Below are 16,926 nucleotides of genomic sequence, written 5' to 3' on the forward strand. Positions count from 1 at the left end.
GGGCCCAACGCGCCGCCCGGAACTGCCGCCCGCGGCCCGCGCTGCGCGGGGGGATCGCTGTGGCGGCGCACCCGCCGGGGCGCCCTCCTCCTCCGCCTCCTCGGTCCCCTCTCCGGTGAGACAGCAGCGTGAGGGTCTGCGGGGCCTGGAAAAGGGGCTTGGGAGGAGGAACAGAGCATTGGGAAGAGGGAATTTGGGGGTTGGGAGAGGGAAGGGGGAAGGGAGAGGGCGATTGGGAGGAGGAAAAAGGAGATTGGGAGGAAGAGGGAAATTGAGAGAGGGTACAGGGGGTTTGGAAACGGGAAGAGGGAATTTGGGGGTTCTGAGGAGCAGAAGGGTTTGGGAGGAGGGGAGGAAAAAGGATTTAGGAGGAGGAAAAGGGGGTTTAGGAGGAGGGAGGAAGAGGGAATTTGGGGGTTGGGAGGGGCAGGAGGGTTAGGGAGGAGGGGAGGAAAAGGGATTTAGGAAGAGAAAAAGGGGGTTTAGGAGGAGGGAGGAAGAGGGAGATTGGGAGGGGTAGAGAGGCTTGGGAGGAGGAAGAGGGGTCTGGGGAAGAGAAGAAAGGAGTTAGGAGGGAGGAAGAAGGGGTTTGGGAGAAGGAAGGGGGGATGGGAGAGAACAGTAAGTTTGGGTGGGAGAAATAGGGTGTTTGGCAGTAGGGAAGAAGAGGGGAGCCCTCAGGCACCGTGGCGGCTCGAACCCTCGGTCCCGGGTGAGCTTTGGGTCTCCTGTGGTGCTGGAAGGGCCCGGGAGCAGCGGCGGCTGCACTGTCCCTGTGGGACACCATGGTGCCAAGGGATGCTCCCTCCTGGGCACTCGGGCACGCCCCGAGTCAGTGGAAAAATCCATGCGGGGCAGTGATGGTGTAGGAGGGTGGTATTTTATTCTTTTAAGCATTTGAAAGTGATGCTTTCAGTTGAGAGGTGTTTCCTTCGTTCTTAGAAAGAAATCCCAGGGAGAAATTTGCAGTAAGTAGGTTGCAGAGGGTCATGTCGTGGCTTTGGTGAAGCTATTTGAGAAATTCGGTTTTAACTAAAATTGCTTCTCTCCCTGAGAAATTGYCAGGAGGATGATACCCTGGAATTTGTACACTTGATAAGTTTCAGCAGACACTTAATAAGGGAAAGGTGAAAACAGTAGTGGAGGTGTACCCCATTTACCAGTGGCTKAAGCCAATGAGCAGTGATGTATTAAAACATCTTCAGGTCCATTTTCAGCAGAATATTGAAGCTTAGTGGTAGCAGGGCTGAGCAAACCTCAGTTGTACAGGTACAATTATCACAGAATTATCAGAGAGTTAAAAGGAACCCACAAGGATCGTGCCATTTATCAGGAAAAGGATTCACAAGGAAAATACTGCACCACTGCTGAGTGGAACAAATGTGTTAGTGACAGCAGACAGAGATAAGGGTGAAATAGTTGATGTCTTCTTTGCCACAGACTTGACCTGAAAGGTTTCCAAGGCCTTTTGCCACAAGTCAGAGTTCAAGCAGAGGAGGAACTACAAGTTGTGGCAGAAGATTGAATTAGGATTGTTTCGCTGATAAGTCCATGAGCCCAGTTGACCTTCATTCAAGGGTGCCAAGAGGTGACAGAGTCTTCACAAGGCTGCTTTCTGTCGTCTTTTAAAGGCTGTGAGATTGGGAGACATCCCAAAGACTGGAGAAAGGCAAATCTTGTGCTCATCTTCAAAAAGGGCAAGAAGGACAAATGAGAACTACAGCCTGGTCAACCTCATTCCTTCCTTCTSTGGCAGGATCATGGAGAAAGCGATTTGTAGGCAAAAGAAGGAGCAGATGGAGACTGGGAAGAGCCAGATCTACCAACTATGAATCATGCCTGATCATTTGGCTTTTCCTCAGTGACTAAATAAGCAGACCTGAAGATGGAGGGAGTGCTGGATACCATCTGCTGTGGGCTTARGGGGATGTAATAAAAGCTTTTATTTACCTAAGGATATTATTGGAAAGATACAGCCAGTCTTTGTACTCTGATGCACAGTGGGAGAATGAGAGACAGCATAAGCTAGAACCTYCAATGCAAAGCAAGGAAATGAGGACAGTGAGGCATTGGGACACATTGCCCAGAAGGATTTTCACATTGCCATCTTTGGAGATTTTCAGTTTCCAACTGGAAAAGTCCTGGGCACACTGGTCTGAATTCAGTGTTGACTTTGCATTGAACAGGAGGTTGCACAGAGTGACCATATGGGGTCCATTCTACAAGGAATGATCCTGTGGTTGTTAAATAATGCACTGTTTCTGTGGACAAAACAGCAAATATAGGGCAGTAGTGTAATCTTTAAAATTTTGAATAAACTGGTTACAGTGATGTTGATTGGAATACTAATTTTAAAGTACATTAAAAAATATGTTGTAGAATAGAATGTAAAATTAAGGATGTCAGTACTAGTAACTCCATAGCAGGARATCTTACTCATGTTTTAGAAGATTCTTTGTAGAAGATGGCAAATAAATTAGAACTGATTAATACAATTGTTCTGATTAATACAGTTATCCAGACTTCTGAAGTGTGTGAGTTTTGAAATGTCCCTTGTGGAAAGTAACTGAGAAATTATGCTGTCATAAATCAAGTCCTGATTAATATACTAAAGCAAAAACTGAAAATAGAMGTTCATTTTCCCTGCTTTTAAGATTTCCCTTGATCTACTTTCTCAAGACTTTCATTAGATCTGAAAGTGACCTGGAAAAGTCATTACTGATAAATAAGCAAAATATGCCACTGTCACTGTTAATAGATATAGTCAGGAAGAGAGTAAATTCTGAGGAACAGAAGGATCCAAATGGACAGGGGAAAGTGAATTTGTAAGTCTTAAATTGGAAGAGCACATATTCTGTAGAGTGCAYAGTTAGGGTTATTCGTATTTAGCAGAAGACAATAGTATACTCAAGAAAAGAAAGAATCCAAAACTTCTTAGGTGTTTTAAGAACAACAACCCACTGATTAACATCTGTGTTTCCCCATGGATTTAAACCACTTAGAATAGTCCACATTGGGAGCTACAGAGACCTAAGCTGAGAAAGTTGCTTTTAGGGTTAGGCTGATGGGTGAATGCTGAGGTTGTGCTTGCTTAGTGCAAAACCAGTTCTGTGCTGGGTTCAAGGATTTTCACACAGCCCTCTGATCTCACAGCTGCATTATCAAACTGCAGCAGAAAAGACAGTGTCATACTCTTCTTTTTCATAAAYAGCATTTGTATTATTTTCTGTACAAAGATTCTGCTTCAAGAAGAAAGTCAAAAGGTCTGTCATTCAGAATAACCAAAGGCATCATCATTAGAACACTGCTGTCCTTGTCTCAAGGTTATCACATTGCTGTATGCTGACTTGASTGCCAGAGGTGCAGTTTGTGAATGAAAACATGAATGAATGTAATTGGATCTTAGGTCTGTAAGTGTCAAACTATTGTTCAGTACTTAAAAACTGTTTGATCTCTAAATATCTGGAAAGGGCCAAAAGCAATAATTTGCCTTTTGGACCAGGACAGCTATTGGTAGTACCCTGTTTGACAGCTATGTTATTATGGTCCCATATAAGGGGAGTGTAATTATCAATTTGCTCTTTTCAGATTATGCTATTTTTAAGACAGCTGTTGATGTGTCCATTGAATATACTTCCTTTCTGTAACTCACAAATAGATTTTTTTAGATTTGAAAATACAGGCCTGAACTGAGCATACTTGAACTGTTTACTAAGCCCAGTTTCCTGTCTTCTCATGAGAAATTTCTTGTGATAGTTGTAMCCGTAGTAGCCTGTGACATTATAATTACTCTGAAAAACAGAGAAAGAATTGCTGCAATTGCATAGCAAATAAAAGAATTAATATGGAGAACCCTTTTGAAATTTGGGGTTTAACAATTCCTTTCAACATATGTCTTTAAAAAGCGATAGCTAGAAACAAATCTGGGAAGGGTTGCCTTCAGAGAGATGAATATTTAGTTATGTTTACACTTGTTCTCTAAATATTAGATAATGTCTGTGAATGGCTGTTGAGGCTGCCTGTTTTTTATGTACACAAGTATATATTCCTAGTATAATTCCTCTCTCCCTCAGAGAAGAACTTAAAAGATTTTTTTTTAACAGGGAGTTCTACTAGAGTTCTGAAATTAGTGTTTCARTTCTCCGCTAAACAGAGGGTTTAGCAGAGTCCTAGTTTAAGAGTATATGGTACTGATACTTGTTCACAGGACAAAGAAGTGTGGGACATAACCTACCACAGATTTCAAGAGCAGCCTGAACATTTATCAGAAGTAGATGCATAAAAAAAAGAGGGTATGTGCTTTCCATGCTCTCTGAATTCACTTTTTGTAATCATCAGAGAGACACCGAATTGCCTGGATGGGGCTTGCTCTGCAGTCTGTGCTTGATCAGTGATACAGCCGAGTAACTGGTGTGTGGCACTTCCTAGCAGAAGTTCTGTTGCCACCAGAAAATGATTTGTCAAGCAGCAAAGATTAAGGAAGAGAGAAGAGATTCTTGAAGAGGTTTCTTAACTCTCTGCWGGGTCCATTGATGAAATCCCTATGAAGTTCTGTATGTTGAACTCCTTGATGATCTCAGTCAAACGATTCTCTGGTGTCTCGTGAAAGCTCAGCATGAGATAAAGGTTCCTGGGGACTTTTAGGCAAGTGTTGAAGGAGCAGCTGCTGCTGCTGGTGTTTTGGCCAGAGAGGTAAAAGTTCACTRCCATGAATATCAAAAGGAATTCATCAGACAAAACCTTGGAGGCTTCAGCTGACAAAGCTGTCCAGGCAACGCTTTTGAGCAGATCTGATGAAAGGCTTTATTAAGAATGTCTTCTAGATTATTCTAGAAAAAAATCCCAAACCAAYAAACAACCTGATGTGTTTTAAATGAGACTGAAAGGAATTATTAACAATAATGCTTCTCATACATTTTTGGAAAATATCAGGAAACCTCCCATGTTATTTCTTAAATTATTGTTATTTAGTGCTTTAGGTTAGATATCTATCTTTGAAAGTATAGCTTCTGATATAAATGCAGTTCCTTAGAGTTTTTTTTAAGGAAATTAACACAGACTGTTCCAGAGTGCAGGAATTTATTGCTATGAGGCAAACATTTTTTTCAAACGTTGTAACCTTTTCCTCAGTTTATTCCATGGACATTGTGGCATCTCAGAGCTCTAGATAGTCATTATTTGACATTAAAACTTAGACTGTTACATGAAGACATGGATAAGTCACAATCTGAGTTATAACTTTTTCTCTGTTTCAACTAAATTTAAATATTTATTTTTTAGATGTTTTGTACATATAAAATAATACACTAGCTGTTTATATCTCATATGTTACAATGAGGTGTTGTTTTCAGAAGTTTCAAAAGTTAATTTTTCTACAAGCAAGATTTTTCTTAGTTACTCTTAAATGAGCAATGAATTCGAAATCACTGTATGTGCAAAAAGTGTTAAGGAGAATGGTGGTAATTGCTTTTCTTGAAGTTAATATTTCTTTTGCATACTTTTCAATATTCTTTATGTATGGAATACAAAGAATATGAGATATCTGTTTCATTTACATAAGTATGATGAGTTTAGTTTCTGAATATTATGTATACCGTATAATGAATTTGACATTTCACATGTCCAGTCAAATKCAAGTCAAACTGCAGCACTGAAAYTCAGTCTTCTTCTAATGATAATTAATTCACATATAATCCTTGCTATGATTTAAYATAATTYCATTTTWAAAAGRAAARAATGTTCTATTAGCMACATGCTGTTTGAATTATGCTTCATGTGAATAAAGTTGTTTTTGCTTTTCTTTTCTTTTAACTTGCTTTGAAGACACCACTATGGCTGCTACAGTGAACTTGGAGCTGGATCCCATTTTTCTGAAAGCCCTGGGCTTTTTGCACTCAAAGAGCAAAGACTCTGCTGAAAAGCTGAAAGCACTTCTTGACGAGTCATTGGCCAGAGGAACTGACTCGAGCTATCGTCCYTCTCAGAAGGTACTGGTGTTGGAAAGCATGGGTCTTTTTGGCATAAAGTTCCTGCTATTCCTGGTTCTTCTTTCATAGCTGAAAAGGTTAAAGAGAATCAGAATTTGAGGAAATAGAAGTAGTTATGGAATGTACGTATTCATCGTTCCCCTTTTCCTATGACATAATCCATTCAATTAATGGAWGTTAATGGAAAAAAATCTCTTCACCTTGTTGCTGCACCAAGGTTTTTATAAGAGGTATTCAACATTGTTTCAGACATGCTGTGTAAGGTGCATCCAATTTTACATATTTCTGCAGTTACATTTTAGAKTTAAAAGGTCTTTAAAATATAGATTAGTTTTGCCACAGATAAATATGAAACAAAATAAGCTATTTACCAATAAAACTATTATTTCTTTCCTTGAAATTCTGTTGATGAAGTCATATGAGCAAAACACCAAATGGTCCAAAGCAGAAATTATTTGCAAGCTGAAACCATTGCTGTCCAATGGGCAAACATCGTTTTTCTCGTCTACTGCAAATCACTGAACACCTGCTAGAGAGAAGATTTGAATGTGAGATGAATGTRTGGAAATAACCAAGCAGGGACATCCTGGTGCTGCTGTGTATTGCCATATGGATAAYGAGGTTCTGTTCTCCCCTAGGATGCCTACAAGTCAGCCTGGTGTGTTCTAATGATGGTCTGTGTGCTGATACATTTGTATTATTTCATTTCTACATGGTTTCAAATACCTAAAAGGCTGCCTCAGCATACATCATAATTTTCTATGTGGTCTAACTCCTTTCTGTTCATCTTATTAACTCTCTGAAACCTAACACAGGTCTCAAAACTCTAAGGTGCCCTTTATGTCAGAGCTCAAAGAAGCAATGTGTGGTTTAAAGAGGAAGCAGAGGGCAGAATAACAGTGCAAAGAGGTTTGGGAAGCCAACTCTAATAGCTTGGCTGGCAGACACCTGCCCTCAGGTGAAACTGCGGCTTGGGCCAGAGGAAGAAATCTTTTGTTCTCCTCTTTTCGGTTTATCTCCACTATCACCAGGGACTTCAAAGGTCAGAAATGGAAAAAAGTACAAGAAWTCATTTTCTTGCATCCTCAGGCTGCAGGATTAATTTGTGATTGACCATGAAATACAAGAACAGAGTAGGGGGCACCAGATTACCACACTCAAGTCAACAAACTTTGGAGGGCTGAAGCTCAGTCCTTAGGACCTGTCCTAGTATACAGCAGAGAATTGCTCCCATCTTACCAGCTGGGAAGGGGTACCTTGCTTGTCCCCATCATTGTGATTGGTCACTCATTTACAGACTCKCTTGGTCATTATCCATTGCTGACACTGATGTGTCATTAATGAGAACTATTGATTTCTGCTGAGATCTAAATACATTAATCTGATAGACGAATATGGACTGAGATTAAGAGGAAGTCAATATTTCTCTCCATGAAGGAATGAAATATTGATGTCTGGTTACATCAGATGTCAGCTTATGTTTTTAGCTTATATTGAATTTTGTCTTCAGAACCATCTGAAAGTTTATGTTCATCATCTCTTTGAATTTTAAAAGCAGAAATGTCACCTTTTTAATTAATGTTCCAAAGAGGATCTGTCTTTGGAAAAGGAGCRCCTTTTCCTCAGAAAGGTGAGTGGTGAGGGGAGATTTTATTAATTGTCTGCAACTTGAACACAGTAATTTGTCTATGTGATGTGAAAATATTTTAAGAAATATTTTATAAAGTGTATATGTAGATGATCAGTGTTATATGGTATATTGTTTGCCTATCCTGTTATTTCTCTAATTACAAATTAGGCAGGAACTCAGTTGCAGAGTTTGGCTTCAGTTTTTGTTTCTGTTTTTAGGAAGTAGAACAACCAAAAGTATCTGTTACCAAACCTATTAAGCAAGAGCCTAAAGCTTCATCCAGTTTACCTTCTGGCAACAACAATGGCAAGCCCACTGCATCAGAAAAAGTGAAAAAAGAAACAGAAAAGAGATCTGCAGATAAAGTAAGTAATTTTTGTTCTCTAATGAAATGACTTGGTTAATCAACTTAAAAGTGTTTTAGACAAAAGCACCCSTTTTCAATTCATTCTATGGTGCCTAGCCTTTAGTCATGTTGCCATTTAGGCAGTCTAACAAATGTCTTCCTATAATTACCCTGTGATTGTTTTCTCTGCTCTTGTGGGGAGGTTGCACTTAAGAGGTTCCTTCCAAACCATTCTGTGTTTTAAATCATCTGGAWAATAAGAGATTACTAAGATGTAAGCAATCTGAAATTTGGTGTTCCCAAGGCTTTTTCCAGGATTTGGAGATGAAGTACAAAGAGTRGACTTGAGCTTCTAGTTCATAAATATTTTAAAGAAAACGTGTAATTAAAGAAAACATGTTGTGTGTATGCTGTGTAAAGTACACCTTCTTATACTGCTAATCTACCTATTCTACATTTTAGCTCATTTTAATAATCTGTTAGTTTTTTGCATTTTCACATTCTCTGTGTGTGTGTTTAATAGACAAAAGGGGATCCTGCTGAAGGAGCWGATGCACCAAAGAAGCCCAGAGTAGAGAAGCAAGAGGCTCGTTCCTCTCCTATTACAGTTCAGACGAGCAAGGATTTATCCATGCCTGATTTATCTAGCTTTGAGGAAACCAGTGCTGATGACTTTGCTATGGAAATGGGATTAGCCTGTGTTGTTTGCAGGTAAGTCAACATTGCTTCCTTGCAGAAATGTGTAGTTACCGTTTTTTAGATTGTGTCTCCTTAAGTTAATGCTTCTCATGGTTTTTATTCAGGAAAATGCTTAAGCACATATCCAGAACTCATAACAGATTTAAGCCTCTTTCATGAAAAAGAATGGTTTCTTGAAAATGGAGCTTTAGAGAGTGAACCACCTTTTCTTCAGCAGGAAAGGGCTAGTGRAAAATAAAACTAGATATGCAAAACCTATAATGACACATACCAGTTTTTATTTATTGGAAAACAGGTTAAAATATTAATGGCTAGTGATAAGCATTTTTRAACAATCAGTTCTCATCTGAAAGCACTTTTAAGTGACATTAGTGTGAGATCTGTATGTGTTGCTCTTCCTAATAATTTGACATTAGTTAACACATAGCCRTGTTTTTTCTGTACATATATCTTGCAGTGAAGGCAGGAAGTTTTTACATTCCAGTAAAGGCTCTAAAATTGGATTTTAATAATAAGGTACTAGCAGTACATTTAGTGTTAACARAAGTATAAAATACACTTTCAAATAACTACTCTAGGAGCAAATCACTCACATCAGGATTTGGTTTCACAGATTATTTATATCCTTGTTAGCCCCACTGCTGCCAAAAGGAACAGTTTGGCTCTCCCGATTGTACCTCCTTCCCTGGACTGTTTAGAGGGGTGTATTGCCAGTACAGTTTGTGATCAGCTGAATCAGCTCCTGGATCAGCTCTCCACTGGGGTTTTTCAGTAGATTTGGGTTTCAGGCAGCTCAGTCAGAGTAAATACTTATGCTAACACGTGTGTGGATGCAGGAATGTGGAGCTGGGACAGGGAAGAGGGTGGGACAGGCCTTTGGATAGCACTTTGTATTTTAGCTCAGCTTGAGTCAGTTGGGAAATGGTGCTTTATAACTTTGCCCTTCCATCATTTCCACTGTCATTCCTGTTGTGCAGATAGGGAGGTGTTGCCAGTGCATGGGGGATAAATTTCTGTAGTTACAGCTGATTATAATGGTGATCAGTTGAGGACTGATGAGATTTCATGTTATTCCCATGTATTAGCKCAAGTATTTAGTTTCATATTGTAGGCATTGAAAAAGGAAGAAGTAAATAAATATCTGAACTTTACCTCTTTTCCTGTAAATTCTGTTTTTGCTGTCTCCTAAAAGAGGCAGAGCACTATTCAGTGGTATGTTAAAATGCTACTGAAAATAGTAAGGTATTAACTTATTTGGCAGGAGGGGATAACGAAGTTTTGTTGTCTAAACACAAAGTCTTGACCTGCTGTGGATGATTAATTCTGTGTCTTCCCTGGCAAAGAAAAACACTGGCATAAAGAGAAATGCCTGCAAATTAAAGAAACTAAAAAAAGAAAAATGCAACTATATGCCCAGTGTAGCCCAGACTTTGAAATGCACAGGCCAGGTACGTGGTTCCATTAGCTGTTCCACAATGGTTAGCCTGGATGCTGAAGACATTGYTTCTGTCTGTTCATGGTCACCAATTTGAATGTTCTTGCAAAAGATGTATCTACCCTGGCTAACTAAAATATCTCTGATGCCAGACAGAGGGAGAAGCACTGTATGGGAAGAAACAACTCATCAGAGGGAGGGTGGCAACAGTCATCCCAACACTCAGAATAGTTTTCATTTTACATGGAACCTGCTGAAACTGATGCCACATGATTCTCCAGCTCATGCTGGACTGGATGTTTTTCAGAGGACTTGTGCTTTGAAGTTTTGAATCCAGCACATTGGTCAGACAGTATCCCTCTATTTATTTCTTGTTTTCAAAATGTGCACCCTTTTTGGGATAATCATCTTGAGCCAAAACAATAACATAGCTGTACATTTTTTAAAATGCATCCTTTAGCAGCCCAATCAATTGTGAATGAAAACATGTCAAATTGCAGAGTAGGTGGAGTTCGTAGCTGTAAGTTCTCAAATCCAAAAACATTCATTTGAATATTAACTATTCCTTTTTATAGATGTTAAAACTAAAGCAGAGGCATGAAATGTTTCTTCAAGATTTGCCAAGTGTCACATGTATTTCACAGTGATTAGGAGTAATTAATGTTGATGCTTGTGGTGTTTTTCTTCTTGTTCTTTTATATCAAGTTAGTTGTTCTTTTATACTAAGTTAGGCATAAGGAGGAAGGGAGTATTGAAATAACTTCATCCCCTGCAGTACCTGTAGGCCTTGGAAAAGCAGGACAACTCACCAGTTATGGTGGCTACTCACTGGCTCCTCAGTTGTACAAAGAGGAAATACTACATGCAGTTTATAAATTATAGTGAAGTTTTCATCCCAAAAAAATGTTTTTGAAAGATTGATTTGGAAATAGCAACCTAATTTTCTATGAATACTTCTTCGTTTTTAGAAGGTRGAAAATAATTAGGTTTGTTTCTTAGGTATCTTATAATTTAAAAGTAAGTGGTTTAACTTGTTTCTAAGCATGAAGAATTCATGGGTTTTTAATCAGTCTGGGATTGTTTTTTGTAATTTTAAAATAGGGTGAGTCTCCCTTCTTGAGACTATCCAGTTTATTTAGGAATAAAAACCAAAAAAAATGTCTTTTAAATATCTGACAGATAAAATAGTGGACTCTAGAATGTCAGAAAGGTTTCTCCTTCTGTTTTTAAGTAGCCTGTTTAAAAGAGAAATCTTTCTCAGAAAATGTTCCGGTACGTATATGGACAACACTTTCAGACTTTGTTTTTCTGTTATATAAAGAAATGAGGGATTACCTTTCCCCACGTATCTACAAATAGAGTTTCCATGGTTACCTAGGTACCTGCTCCTCGGGGATATGAGCAAAAGCAGCTTAGCAATTAAATAGCTTGATTTGTCATCTGAAAGAAGRAATCGTTAGGAAAATGGTATTTGGGTAATTCACAGGCAGACTCCCAGCCATGTATATATCACTAATGTGTCATTTATACAGCGTGATTACTTTCTGCTATGCCCACGCAAAATGAAGCCCTCATCACCGGCTTGCATGTTTGCTTCAAGGCGGGACTGCACAATTAATCCTTTCTATTCCATCTCTCTGTGATTCTGGTATTATCTCGAATTCCACGTGTCTGTTTATGTAGCAGGGACCAAAGGGATGGCTAATAAAACATCTTCAAAGTAGCAYAGAGCTTGGGTGATGGTGCTTTTAAATCCTGGAGCAGAAAGCACTCCTGCAGGCTTGTYATTGAGAAATTATTTGTTCTTGAACTGTATTGCTCTGCAGCTGACAGCAAAATTACCCAAATGGATCTAGGCCTTCATATGCTAATATAACGAGGAAGTCATAATTGGCATACAGTGATGTATCCATCAAATGCCCAGGTGAACCAAAGTGGGAAAGACTTACATTTCTAATCTAAAAATCAAACAGGAATCAAGACTATCATATACACATGTTTAATGGTATGGAAGTCTTAGAATTTCTTGAAAGAAATTACTTTTAAAAATACCAAATTTCTAAAATATTAGTTAGGAGGAACTGATACAGAAAGAAAAGGAATACATTTAATTTGCCACAGGTAGAAAATATATGTGAAAGCAAAAATATTTATATTTTTTGTCTTAAGCCTTGCAAAATTTTCAACAATTGGATAATCCACTAAGTGCTTTCTCCCATAATCTGTTCTTAACTATTTGCTCTGCAGGCAAATGACAGTTACTTTTGTGAATCAGCTAGTGGAGTGTCAGGAGTGCCATAATCTCTACCACCAGGATTGCCATAAACCTCAGGTGACAGACAAGGAAGTGAATGATCCTCGACTTGTCTGGTATTGTGCCCGCTGTACCAGGCAGATGAAGAGAATGGTAGGAGTCAGTTTTTTGTCTCGTGTGAGCACTGTTTGACTGCAGCAGGCTATTTCTGCTGTCTGAGAGTATTTCCTGGGTTGGACAAGTCCTAGGAAGCATATTGGAAAACCGTTTTTCTCAGCAGTGCTTCCCTTCCTGCAGCTGCGGTTTTTAATGTAGTATCTCAGAGAGTACTCTTTAATGTGCTTCTTAAACAAAGCTTTTTAAAATCACAAGGTGAGTGAAGAAGAGTGAAATAGGATTATTTCCTACCTGGCAAGCAGCAGTTAAAACYTTTTTTTTAATTTCAGGTGATACTCAGCTTTTAGTAATAGCCCTACAGTTTTAGTTTTTTTCTCAGCTTTGGATATGAATGGTTCTTTTTTTGTAGGACAAGACTGCAAATTTCAGTCCAGATCTTAAGTGTTGAATGTCCTCAGGGTCAAAAATAAGCTGAGGGTAGCACATTCTAGTTTAAAAAAAAGTAAAAGGCAAAAAGCCTTCATTTTGATTGATCTGCATGATTGAACAGGATCCTACCAGAATCCCACTCATCTCATTATGAGAAACAAACATAAGAGAGGATCTTTGGGTGTATGCAGCATTAGTGACTTTAGTTTTGTTGTTTTAAAATCACACCCTTTTATACAGCTGAAAATGTGTTTTGAAACTGTTCTGTGATAACTTAGCAAGTGTTATTTGTTGAAATGGCTCCACTAAGRAACAGGAAAAGAAGGCAAAGTAAGATCTTGGCTTAGGATGTACCAATATTGACTGAAATGCATGATTATTCTGGTGATCATCAGACCTTTAAATTTATAGGAGTGTTTGCTTGATGTCAGTTCATGCACAGGGTGATCAGTGTAGCCACTGAGCAGTTGCATCAATATGACCTTTCCTTTTTTGTTTTGGCATGAATTGTGCCATTTTGCCTGCCACTTCTTAGCAGGCCCTTGCAGCCTKCATCCCACTACTGCTGGACTGTGTCCTTGTCCTCTGCAAGTTCACCTGTCTTTGCCTTATTCCTGTAAAGGCCCAGTGCTTTCCTGTGCTCCAGGCGTCAACACTGCCATTCTTTTCACGCTGAAATAGCAAGTTCCATTCAGGATGCTTTTTGGCTGGACCCTGTCTCTAGTACCATACCAGCAGTAYCTCCACAGCCCTTATGGCCTCATTTCTCAGGGACCATTAAACTTGAAATTGTAAAGGCTAGATTGYAATCTTAAAATGCTCGTGCTTTTTGTCAACAGTCAAAACAGTCCATGTTATGTGGTCCGTAACTAATTGGGGGTGTTTTTTCCTACCACTTACGCAGGCTCAGAAGACACAAAAACCACCTCAAAAACCAGCTCCTGCAGTGGTTTCAGTTGCACCAGCTTTGAAGGATCCATTGGTCAAGAAACCAGAAATCAAATTAAAACCTGAGACYCCACCAGCTTTTCTAGCATTCAAGAGAACAGAAGTCAAGGTAATGTAGTTTAAATTTACCAGAGGAAGAGATTATGTTTCACTGCATAGATAATAGGATTTTTTCAATTAGACCAATATTTTCACACAAGAACTGTAAGTGAAAATAGTCTGCTGCACCATGTGGACTGAGTAGTAGCTTGGTGGATTTTCATAAACACTGAAAGAMTGGGGGRRAAACCTCACTTCACCTGCAATTCCSTAAAACATCCAGCYCTTGACTGTATTTTTATGTTAYGAGGGAAAGAGCAGAGAAAGAACARTATGTGGATTGTTTTAATGATACTTTATACATGTAGCAATCTATATAAATGTGCAATTGCAGCCCAGAAGTTTGGCCRTGTCTTGGGCTGCATGGCCAAGCAAGAAGCAAGGCCAGCAGGTTAAGGGAAGTGATTCTGCCCTTYACTCTGCTTTCATGAGCCCCARTCTGGAGTGAGGCTGTGTCCASCTCTGGGGTCCTCAGCACAGGARAGACATGGACCTGYTAGAGCAGATCYAGGGGAGACCRCAATGGAGCTGGAGAGGGATGGAGCACYTCTCCCATGAAAACAGACTGRGATGGCTGAGGTTGYTCAGCCTKGAGAAGAGAAGGCTCCAYGCAGCCTTTCAGCACCTAAAATGGACCCACAAGAACTCTGAAGAGGGACTTTTCACAAGGRCATGTAGGGATAGGATAWGGGGGAATGGCTTTAWACTGGAAGAGCARAAGTTTAGATTAGATATTAGGAAGAAATTCTTTACTGTGAGGGGGTGGAGCCCWGGAACTGATTGCCCACAAAAGCTGGARGTGTTTRAGGCCAGGCTGGATGGGGTTCTGAGCAACCCRGTCTAGTGGAAGGTGTCCCTRCCTGAAAGAAGACAGTTTAGATACTGCTACTTTTACAATAAGACTGTAATAAATGCAATACTTAATTGCTCAATGTCTGATTTCTGTCTGAGCATCTGTCAGCTTGTTAAAAAGTGACACCAGGTAAAAACAGTAAACAAATAAAAAGGAAGTGAAACCACCAGCTTTTATATAGTTCACAAATTTGGGCTTTTATTGAGGGATCACAGTGCCATGTGGTAGCCTGCTAACTGTACAGAAGAAAGGGGAGAAAAGGTATTACTTGTTCTATGTGCCTGGGAGATGGCTGCACCTGGCGTCCTTTCCTGTTCTTGTTAGTACTTTCCGGCTGTGGTGACCAGTGATGAAATACTGTCCACTCGGTGTTCCTGAGAAAAGAACTGAAACACAAGTTCAGTGTATTCCTGCTGTGATGTGTTACACAAATAGATGCTGCTATAATAAGAATGTTTTATTTATTTTAGACCTCAGCAGCAGTTTCGGGGAACTCTGCCAGTACAAGTGTTTCCTCTTCAGCAACGAGTGGCCTTACAGGATGGGCTGCTTTTGCAGCCAAAACCTCCTCTGCCAACCCATCAACTGCCAAACTGGGATCGACAGCACAGAGTGCCAGCGGGAAACCTGCAGCTTCCTCAAATAACCAGAAACCCGTGGGTTTGTCAGGGCTGGCGACTTCAAAAACGGGACTGGGGTCAAAAATATCTTCTGCCAACAACAGCACAAACCCCGTTCAGCTGAAGCCTCCCCCGCCGCTGACCCTGGGGAAGACRACGCTGAGCCGCTCGGTGAGCAGTGACAATGTGAGCAAGGCGGGGCTGCCCAGCCCCGGCAGTGCCGCTCCCAGCACCAGCAGCCAGGGCGGCGGGAACGGCAGCAGCGGCTCCGCGGGGAACAGCGCCGGCAGCGCCGGCAAAGCTGCCGCAGACACCGGCAATCAGTCAGCATCCCTGAAGGGCCCAACCTCTCAGGAGTCCCAGCTCAACGCCATGAAAAGGCTGCAAATGGTCAAGAAGAAGGCTGCTCARAAGAAACTCAAGAAGTAGGCTGGCTGCGTGCTGATTTTCTTGGTTGTGTTCTGTGAAAGAGCAGCWTCGCTGTTTTTTGTAAAGAAAATACCCCAGGTACTGGACTGAAAGAGGTTAAATCAGGGAAGCCCAAAACCTGTGTTACACAGGAGGTCTAACTTTAATAATTCTGATATTCCTTCTGCCTTTACAAATCTGTGAATTGAGTACATTAGAGGAATTCATTATTACATGCTCCTGGTTTTGTAGCTCAAAGCACTGAAACTTGAAATCATAAAAGTTGGGTATTTTTTAATATTGAAACCCCCACATTTGTGTGGATACTTAATGAATTGAACTTTCTGAAACTGTCATTCTTAAATGTTAATAATAAAAAGGATTATTAATCTGAAAAGTGATTGCCACTCCTCTTTTACCCCATATTGTAATACTTAAAATGCTTCAGATGTTCAGAGTTGTACAGAGCTAATTATCTCAAATTATAAAGCTTGTTAGGGAAAAATATTTTTCTTTTAATTTCAAAAATTAACTGTTCAACAACAGTGTATTTAAATTGAGATTTTTGGTTTGGCAGTTTGGTAAATTGGCCTATTTTGGTTTTATACCGTGAGAAACTTAATCTAAAAAGAACATAAGAGAGTCAAAACTGCTTTCAAGGTTCCTTAGAATGTAGAGAACCACCCTGTATTTGAAAAGTGTAAGGTACTCCAGCTCTCCATCCATACCCCTGAGCTGCTCTTCATGGTTTGTGCTCCCTCTATTCATTCCAGCTGCTCCAGGGGTCGTTGCTGTGTTCAGCTAAGAATTGGCTCAAAGTGGACCCTGGAAAATTACCTCAAGTCTTGCTCTCTCTGACCAGCATGTGGCAATTTCCCTCCATTCCTTCTGTGATGAGGGAACATCTCTAAACATGAAAACATCTTGGACTGTATTGGGTTTGCATGGCCTGTTTTATTTTCTCCTTGTTATACATTAATCTTCCCAAAGCTGAGTCTTGCCCGTGATGGTAATTGGTGAGTGATCTCTCACTCCTCTTATCTTGACCTATGACCCTCCCCTCCTATTTTCTGTCCCTCCCACCCAGCTGAGAAGGGGAGT

The 16,926-nt window shown here is 40.1% G+C and overlaps 1 protein-coding gene across 1 annotated transcript; it reads left to right on the forward strand.

Annotated features, from left to right (window-relative positions):
* INTS12 (integrator complex subunit 12) lies at window positions 1-16,239 on the forward strand. The gene is made up of 7 exons (XM_057379239.1): window positions 1-115; window positions 5,824-5,987; window positions 7,836-7,982; window positions 8,487-8,674; window positions 12,345-12,504; window positions 13,802-13,954; window positions 15,268-16,239. The coding sequence occupies exons 2-7, from the start codon at window positions 5,832-5,834 to the stop codon at window positions 15,844-15,846; spliced, it is 1,383 nt and encodes a 460-aa protein (XP_057235222.1). The 5' UTR covers window positions 1-115; window positions 5,824-5,831; the 3' UTR covers window positions 15,847-16,239.
* The last annotated feature ends 687 nt before the right edge of the window (window positions 16,240-16,926 follow it).

The sequence above is a fragment of the Malurus melanocephalus genome, unplaced genomic scaffold (genome assembly GCF_030028575.1).
Source record: "Malurus melanocephalus ecotype Western Australia unplaced genomic scaffold, MMel_1.1 scaffold_394, whole genome shotgun sequence".
Taxonomy (NCBI): domain Eukaryota; kingdom Metazoa; phylum Chordata; class Aves; order Passeriformes; family Maluridae; genus Malurus; species Malurus melanocephalus.